Source organism: Gekko japonicus, unplaced genomic scaffold, assembly GCF_001447785.1.
Source record: "Gekko japonicus isolate JY-2015 unplaced genomic scaffold, Gekko_japonicus_V1.1 scaffold1022, whole genome shotgun sequence".
In the NCBI taxonomy this organism is placed as follows: Eukaryota; Metazoa; Chordata; class Lepidosauria; order Squamata; family Gekkonidae; genus Gekko; species Gekko japonicus.
Genome location: NW_015177040.1, coordinates 294,241 through 303,550, shown reverse-complemented (window position 1 = coordinate 303,550; position 9,310 = coordinate 294,241). Strand labels below are relative to the sequence as shown.

The following is a 9,310-nucleotide window of genomic DNA, read 5'->3' as shown; positions in this document are numbered from 1 at the left end:
GTTGAGCTGCAAGGCCGCCGGCAGCCGGGACTGTTGGGGGCGGGGTGTGTGGCCTTATGACACACTTCCGGTGATGTCAGGGGGTGTGGCATATGCTAATGAGTTATGCTAATGAGTTCCCCTAGCTCTTTTTCTAAGAAACAACCCCTGGGGGGGAGCCATACAGCTCTACTCAGTTAAAAGGACTGGGCAATACCACTCTGTCAAAATCACTGCTCTAGGTTAACAGCTTTAGGTAGAGAGTCTCTTTCCTATCTTACAGAGTGAGGAAGTGACCACCTATTTGGAGCAATCCGTGGTCTGGGTTCCAGGGGAGAAGCCTGTTGAAAGCAAAGACTTCCTGGAGAACTCCAAGATTTTCGACCTCTGCAAAAATGTGACCACATACTGGATCCACCCAACCTTGCTAACAGGTACTGTCTTGGGCAATGTTAACAGACCTCCCCCCCCCCCTTTGTTAGCGGACACAAACCTCATCACAGGACTATTTCCTAAGCCGTGAAACTGCTGTGCGAAATGCAGACACAAAACCACAGCTTGCGCCCATGGTAGAACTGGATTTCAGTGCGGCGGAAGCAATATGGGCAGCCAAGCCAGATCTTTCTCCTGTGAAGAGGCCAGCTGTAGTTCCTTATCAGCCTTTGTGCAGCAGAGGGCTTTGCTCCGCTAAAAAAAGAAAAACAACTGTCTCCTTCAAAGGACTGCATTTTCCAAAATCCAAAAACACAGAGCTTGTCTTATCTCAGCTGGCGGTGGGAGGGGGGGAATTGAACTGATTCATGCTAGATAGGTCTGTCAAAAGTTATTAGCCACTCTGTGTGCCGCAGTGGTATTACAAATGTAACATTGCCAGAGGTTTTGAAACCTAGGGTTGCCAACTCTGGGTTGGGAAATTCCTGGAGGTTTGGGAGGTGGAGCACAGGGAGATCACAGTCTGGGGGGGCTCAAACATTTATTTTGGGGGGGTCATCTTACATCCAGGGCCATCTTGCTGTGCCTTTGTGTGCTCTGCTGGAAGAGTTGTTTGTGATCTAACTGCTTGCCTCGTGCCCCTTTCAGAACCAGAGCCCCTCAACTTTGACAATGAAGGCTACGCAGACGATGGGTTTCCTCCAAGCAGGCCAAGAGAGGAGGAGATGAAAGAGAACCATTGGGCCAAGCAAGCGAGACCGAGCCCCAGACGTCACGCCCGCCAACTCACTGAACAGGACTTACCTGTGAACGACTACGTAAGTCTTTCTTCAGGATCAAACCCTGAGATGATATTCCGTGCTGAACGTTAGAATTTCCAGAGGAGGAGGAACTTTTCGTAGATCTGGAGGCAACATGGTTGAGCTGTCAGCACGCATGTGTTTCTTCTTAAGATCTTCCCATGGTCTCCGCTTGAACTAGGATTTCATAGAGCTCTAAGATATGCCCTGGAAAAGTCCAGAGTAGCCCCTTGCTAGAGCTGCGGTGGCTCAAGTGGTTAAGACGCTGAACTGCAGGCTGTGGGAGGTCGGTAGTTCAGCAGCTCGAGACCCGAGTGTGCCGCATGACGGAGTGAGCTCCCGTCTCTAGTTCCAGCTCCTGCCAACCTAGCAGTTCGAAAGCAAGACATTGCAAGTAGATAAATAGGTACCACTTCGGTGGGAAGGTAACAGCGTTCCGTGCGCCTTGGTATTTAGTCATGCCGGCCACATGACCACGGAAACGTCTTCGGACAGCGCTGGCTCTTCGGCTTTGAAACGGAGATGAGCACCGCAACCCTAGAGTCGGACTCGACTGGCTTTCGAGCAAGGGAAACCTTTACCTTTACCCCCTTGCTAAAGGGACCAGGTTGTTGCCTTCAGGAGTGAAACTGACTCCAGCAGCCCTTGCCAGCAAACTCGTAAAGTCGATTTCACCTTCCTAGAAATCGAGGAGGCAGCAGCAGTCACTAGGATTAAGACTGACAAAGCTAACAGGTTGTTTCTCCTGTTCCTAAGCTACACTCAGAAGGCTTCCCCAACTCCCAATTATGTTAGTAAAAGGTGCTCCCCTTGTCTACCTGCCTATCATTACCTGGGAGGTCAACTCAATTTCATCTTGACCCTGTAATCCAGACCAAGGCTTTGTACCTAACCTATTCTGTTTCCCCCCCCTTAGACAGAAAACGGGCTCGAGTTCCACCCCATGTGGGATGAAAGAGGATACTGCTGTGCCCGCTGCCGCCGTGCCCATCGATACTGCCGGAGGGTGTGTGAGCCTCTGCTGGGATATTACCCGTACCCCTACTGTTATCAAGGAGGGAGAGTGATTTGCCGCGTCATTATGCCCTGCAACTGGTGGATTGCGCGGATGTTGGGGCGAGTGTAAACACACAGGGCAAGAAACTCCGGCACAAAAACACACCACAGTACAGGAGACACACTTAGGCCAGCCCAGTAGGCATACGTGTGCTACTAATATTCTAGCTCCCATTCCCGTGACTGGACAGAAGCCACACTGAAATGAACAAGGGTGGTACTAGAAGCCTTCCTAGTGCCTGTCAACAGGCCCCCACCAAAAGGGGCAGGAGCCCTGCTAGAGCCTCCCCCCACCCCAATTGCCTTCTCATGCCCACAGCAGGAGCAGCTTGGGTGAGTAGCTGTACGCTGAAGGAAAAGAACTCAAAACAGTCCAAAGAAACCTAATTATTGAAGGGCTCCAGAAAGCGTTCGATTCCTAGCATCCCTCATCCCCAGGCAATAATTATTCCAAGTCTCCTTCATGGAAAAAGTATCGGCTAGAGTAGGCATGTGAAATGACTGTAGCCCTGCATGAAGATATTTTTCTTTTGGACCCCCCGGAGGGGATTTTTTATTGTTTTTTTATAACACTACAAAAACTATAACAGAAGAAAAGGGAGGGGAAACTACAATTACGGGATAAAGTAAAGAACCCACTACTGACTAAAAACCCAAGAGAGGAGATCCTCCTACTAGCTCAGCGACCTCAAGTCTTCCCATCATTAATCACATTATAAACTGAGTCAAACATTTATAATACTTTCCCTTTTAAAGCTTAAAATTAACTGTCTGAAAACAGTACCCCCGATCATCCCATTTCAAAGTTCTCAAAGGCACAATTCAGAGTCCTTCAGCCTTTACTTCTCCTTTCCCCTTCTCTTCCGTAATTTATAAGGACTTTTGGGGGCTGTTGCCCCTTGCTCTGACAGAGAGTCCTCTCCGGAAGAACCAGAGTCTAGCTCGCTGCTGGACTTCTTGTCCTCTTCTTTTTTCCCGTCCTCTGGTCTTCCCAGCTGAACCCTTAGGAATTCTTGAGCGAGCCCTGCACGAAGAATTGAAGTATACTGAAAAGGCATCAGGCATACCTTTATCCGACACATGTTTTCTGGAGCATATCAGTAAATAGGTTTCTGTGATGTTTGCTTCCTTTTGCTGGACTTCAGCAGCAGGCTGCTCTCCCCCTTTCTGCTTGTGGGGCAAGGAAGTATCACCATTCCTCCCCTGGTTTCATCACAACAGATGTCCGAGAACCCTTCCCTGCAGTAAGGTGAACAGACGGAACTTCCACATTTGACTGACAGCATAGGGTCATCTTGGGAGGAGAGGAAGAGAAAGCTGTGCATGCTGTATGCTGCAATTCACACAACTTCCCTGCACATTTTTAAAACAAAAGTGTATGATGATCTTCTGCTGAAAGGTGAATGCCAAAGTAACTATATTCTAATATAACCGTGTTGGGAGCGTCACAGCTGTAGCCACCTAAAGCACCACAGATGTGTACGTTTCCTTCTGCAGTCCAAGTCCTAAAGCTCTTTTTGTCTCCGGCCACACGACCCGTAAAGAATGATACATGCGAGGAAAGAAATAATTCATTCCCCACTCACCTCTCTAATCAGCTTCCTTGCTAGAAAACGCACATTTTTAACTCTTCCCTATATTCCACACAACATCCACAAGAGGGCAGCCTTTATCCATTAATTCCCTCCACTCAACTTTTTTGCAGAAGAGTAACTACCTGACTCACCTGAGAAGCAAGTTAATTTGGTTGGAAGCTACGTCCTTTTCTGTGAGTCTCTGGCCAAGCCCCACAAAGCACTAGACAATATCTCATCCCCCTTTGCCAGAGACAGACAGGCCTGCTTGAGTGCAGGACAGTATCCATGCTATGTCACCTTTTTAGAAAAGGGACTGGGGAAATACAGGAGCTGCACTAGAGAGGAAAACTTGCATCTCTCCTTCCCTATGGGGTGCTTTGTCAGTTTTACTTGGGGGGGGGGAGAACAAAATTGACCAAGCTCCGGTTTATCCCTTAGCCTGGCTGAGGTTCTGCCAACTAACAAAGGGCTCTTTGCTACCCATTAGCAGCACTTCCTGCCAAGAACATTGCCAGTTTCCCTTCCTTTAAGGGGCTCCCTGTGGAGACAAACACATCATCCCTGTTGACGGTCCAGCGTACATCCTGCACGTACATGTGCACATCTATTTGTACGAAAGAGCCAACACACATTCACTTTGCAATTGAAACCAAGAACTGGCTAAATGGAGGGGGGGGGGTGTAGCACATGTTCAGCTGTACATGTTGAATGTACCATGAGAATAATGCAACACACATGTTTTTAAAAACCAAGTGTCCACTGCGCACTGAGTGTACGCACGCTTGCTGTAACTTGCTGAGATTCCGTTAAAAGACAAGATCTAAAGCGCGCCCTGTCAGTTTCCCCAGAGCAAGTTTAGTGTAGTGTGGACTCTAATCTGGGAAACCTGGGTTGATTCCCCACTCCTCCACATGCAGCTGCTGGTGTGACCTTGGGTCAGTCACAAGGTCTTTCAGAGCTGTTCTCTCAAGAGCAGTCCTTGAAAGAGTTCTCCCAGCCCCACCTACCTCACAGGGTGTCTGTTGTGGGGAGGGGAAGGGAAAGAAAATTGTAAGCCACTCTGGGACTCTGAGTAGTGAAGAGCGGGTATAAATCCAATCTCTTCTTCTTCTACCCTGTGAACTAGCTGTTTTCTTTGGGGGAACTGATATAGTGTGGAGATCTGTCATAATTCTAGGAGATTTCTAGGCCCCACCTGGAGGTTGGTGACTTCAGCATAGTCCCATCAATGCATATGAATGTGATAGATGCAGGGCTATTTTTGGGCAGGAACGCGCAGGAACAAAGTTCCAGCTGGCTCCCGAGTTGGCCACACCCAGCAGGAACTCATTAGCATAACAGGCCACACCCAACAGCAGAAACTCATTAGGATTGGCTACATTAGGGATGTGTGGCCTAACATGCAAAGGAGTTCCTGCTACAAAAAAAAAAGCCCTGGGTTTTGACAACAAACAAGGTAAACAGAATAAGAAGCAAAAGGTGGGTGTGGCTGGAGGACCAGACTTCTGGTAACATGGGTGTGGCCTAATATGCTAATGAGATGTGCTGTCGGGGGTGTGGCCTAATATGCTAATGAGTTCCTGCTGGGCTTTTTCTACAAAAAAAGCCCTGGATAGATGGATTGACGCTCACTGGGCTCACAGGGTGTCAGTTGTGGGGTGGGGAAGGGATTGTAAACCACTCTGAGACTCCTTTGGATAGTGAAGGGCAGGGTATCAATCCAGTCTCTTCTTCCTCTTCATGCCAGTACCAAAAGACCTCCAAATCATGGCATAACTTTGGAAAAGGGGGGAAAGAAGGGTTTGCAGACAGGTGGGGAAGGATCTGTGGCATTGTTCTTATGTAGGAACTATTTAAGAAGTCCCCATGAAAGCCATCTTCTGTGACTTCTGCTTACGCTAAGTGGAGAAGAATAATTTTCTTTGCAGCAGAACACGACAGTTTCAATGCTGGGAAAGATGCACTCTTTGCAACAGAAGCCCATGAAGGGAAGAAAAGGTCTGGCTGTCCTGCAGCCAGGGTATAAGCAAAGCACATCTGTTTCGAGAAGCCTAGAAAGGCCCAAAAGGAGGCCTTTGGCACCCCCTAAAGGCTAACTAGCATAGGCGATGATAATGCAATTCCTTTTCATTACAGACTCGCCTTACAAGACTATTGGAACTATATAGCTGCTCAGGCTGAGCAAACTTTTAGGATTAGCTCTTAGTTTGCTTTTTTTTGCTACAAAATGACCTCCCTTTGAATATTCTGCTCTGCATTTAACTTTTGTTGATAAACGCTTAAACGCTTGTCAGCACGAAGCGGCTTGCTGTGTCGCTTTTAGTGAACATTTAGACATCGAATCTCCAGGAACAGAAACATTAAAATGTATATATATTCTGGGTTTTGTCTTTATTTTCATTTGGGGGGGGGGAGATCCGTGGCCGGGACCAGGGCGAGTGCAAAGGGTCAGCGCAGCCCTGTGGAATATGTGCTCAGACTCTGGTCAACGGTGGGCCCTCTGCCAGAGGTACTTTGGCTCACCTGTCCCCACCAGGGAGGGACAGGAGATCACCTCAAAGGTCAGAGGGACCCTGCAGTGGCCTGGGGGGGGGACAGAGCACAATTTGTGTTTTTAAGCCTTGGTGGTAGACGAGGCTTAAAGGAACGTAAAAGGAGTTCTACTCTTCTCCCTGCTTTAGGATGCATTCGGGGGGGGGGATATTCTCGGGGGGGGGGCACTAGGTCATCTTCCCCGGAGCCCCAAACCTGGAGCCAGCCCTGAGAAGGACCCAATTCCTCTGGCTGATGCAAGAGTACACAAACCCTTGATGGACAAAAAAAGCAAACAAACCCTAAAGCAGTCCCAGAAATACAGGCTCCACTCTTGACACCAGGAACAAACCTTCTTCGTTGCAATGAGTATGAATCTAGTCGATTGCCAGGATCGCTCACGCACTTCCTCCCTACCCGCCCCCGCCCCCAATCCTCCGGGATCGAACCCTTCAATAGAAGTCCAAATTAGTCCTGACATCTAGTTGCCTTCCTTAATGGGACTTTGTTCCTTTCCCAGTCACTAAGATTCTTAAACCCTGGGGAAATCCTCGTTCAGAAATCACGGTTGCCGGGAAAGAAACAGACCTCAGCTTGCATTCTGAAGCCGTGACAAACCGGAGCTAGCTGAAGTCTTCCGTCTCAGCAGTAAGGGAAGAGGAAGCCAGCGAGTCAGCCAGCCTGGGAATTTACCAGGTTCGTGCTCTGAAGGAGTGAGCAGTGACTCACGAAAGCTCATCCCCCCCCCGGCCACAAATTTTGTTAGTCGGGAAGGTGCGACGGGACTCTTGCCTGGCACACCAGGCCCGGGGTCGTGGGGTAGGGAGGCTTTGTTCAGGATGTCCAAATTCAGCCCTATAAGCCAAAGGACTGGCTCACTGGAACTCAACTGCAAGAGGCAACAGGCAAAGAGCGTTAAGCACGTAATTCTTTATTTTGTTTTCAAGACAAGAGGATTTCTATTTAATACATAACACCCCCGTGTGTTTAAAGCATCCCGTAATACTGACGGATCAAAATCACACCAACCCAGCGGGGCGGTGATTGCTAAGGCTAACGGCTCCCCGCGGAGCCTCGGAGCACAATCAAAAAGTTCGCTACATCCCAATTTAAAAAACAGAACAAAACTCAAGGCTTTATCAAAGTACTTAAAGGAAATACAAAAACCTCAGCTGGGGAAGGATGCAGGAAATCGAGCCGAGGTCCTGCCAAAAGGCAGGGAAGGGTTGGGAAGGCTGGCCCTCGTTTCTACGGGCACAAAAAGGAACGATCCCCCCCTTGCCTCACCTTGGCAGTCTGCTCTGCTGCTGACGGCATCCAGCTGACTGCCGACAAGACCAGCTACGCGGGATGTGATTCTGAGAGAGGAGGGAGCGATGAATGAATGCAGACTGCCACCCTCCCGAGACAACGAAAGACACACACAGGTTTCCTTCCCAAATAGGCAAGCGATCAGGAGAAGACCTCGAGAAATCAGCACTAGCTGAAGTTACTTGGGATGTGTCCCGTATGAATAAGAGAGCACCAGATACTTCGACAGGGATCACTGCGGTAAGAAGGACTGATCCAGGTGTTCTGGGAAGGGATGAAGAAAGACCACCCTGGCAGCAAGGAAGAGCAGCTCAGGGGTACCGGGGTTCCCTTCCCCCCCAAGGTCCACGGCTGCTCTTGCCTCAGAGAAAAGAGAGCCAGAAGCGGCTTAGCACACATTTAGGTTCAGTACGGTTTGTGCAAAATATGACCTTAGTGTCCTCAACTATCTATGGCTTCCCAAAATCCAACTGCAAGGATATACTGGTTTACTGCAAGGAGTGGCGGCCTTGTGCTCGTCTGCTTCCTTGTCTCAACGTGACACCTGTACGGAGATTTGAGTAACGCACAGCTTTCAGGAAACCAAATTAAACAGCCAATCAATCAAGTGGCAAAGACACGGAGACAAAATCGACAGCCTGAACAGAATTCTCTCCTGCTGTAAGGCCTGGCCTTCAGAAAGCCAGGTCCTCAATTCAGTATGCCTGGAGCCATGCAGTAAACCACTCTCCCTTCTCGAAAGACCTATTCACAGTCTCCCCTACAGCTAAGTGTCCCATTCGGCACTCATTCAAAATACCGCCATGACAACATCCCCAGAGGAGAAGAACATCCATGGTTGCATCCGGTTCCCTGAAGAACAGGCAGCTTCAGAAGGGATCGGTCTAGTCAAATGGGATTTCAGCAGGTTGGAAGCAAGGAAGTGGTTCTCAAAAGTGTTATTTTTTCCATGTTTTATAAAGTGTCCCAAAATTCTGAAAGGGAAAAAAAAATGGAGAATGCCAAAAGTTAGAGGTGGTGGTGCTCAAACCAAATCCCATCATGCATTTGAGGAACTTGCGAGAAAATATAGCATCACAGGTACACGTGAAGCTCCATTGAAATACAAAGCTGTGTGACTTTTGCTTATAGAAGATTATTACACTGAAGTCCTTTCACTAAACAGCAAACTGAGCCAGGCCTAGCGTCCCTGCACTGGACTGCGTAGACCAATGACCTGATTCTGTATAAGGCACTTCAGTCCATAAGGGCTGAGCCGAACCAAATTCCACCATCTGCGATGCAAATTTGTTCAACCTGCATTTTCAGTTCTGCTTCTACTAGACAAGTGGAGCAGGGGAGGGGCTGTGGCTCAGTGGAAGAGCCTCTGCTTTGCATGCGGAAGGTCCCAGGTTCAATCCCCGACATCTCCAGTTTAAAGGATGAGGTAGGAGGCAATGTGAAAGCCCTCTGCCTGAGACCTTGGAGAGCTACTGCCAGTCTGAGTAGATAACACTGACCTTGATGGACCAAGGGTCTGATCCAGTATAAGACAGATTTGTGTGTTGATAAAAAGTTTTCTCCCACTTACTAGCACCATATGCACTCTTTACACAGCTTAGGTTTACCACAGTACTGGCCTTA

General features: G+C 48.7%; 2 protein-coding genes across 2 annotated transcripts in view; one reads left to right on the top strand and one right to left on the bottom strand.

Annotated features, from left to right (window-relative positions):
- TNMD (tenomodulin) overlaps window positions 1–2,816 on the top strand; it is a 19,238-nt gene extending 16,422 nt beyond the window's left edge. The window contains exons 5-7 of the mRNA XM_015428025.1: window positions 263–413; window positions 1,060–1,229; window positions 2,128–2,816. Coding sequence (XP_015283511.1) covers window positions 263–413; window positions 1,060–1,229; window positions 2,128–2,337 — 531 coding nt within the window. The 3' untranslated portion in view covers window positions 2,338–2,816. The remainder of the gene's footprint in view (window positions 1–262; window positions 414–1,059; window positions 1,230–2,127) is intronic.
- Window positions 2,817–7,295: 4,479 nt separating this feature from the next.
- TSPAN6 (tetraspanin 6) overlaps window positions 7,296–9,310 on the bottom strand; it is an 18,655-nt gene continuing 16,640 nt past the window's right edge. Inside the window, exon 8 of the mRNA XM_015428021.1 lies at window positions 7,296–8,661. The gene's annotated coding sequence lies outside the window, so the exon portion shown is untranslated. The remainder of the gene's footprint in view (window positions 8,662–9,310) is intronic.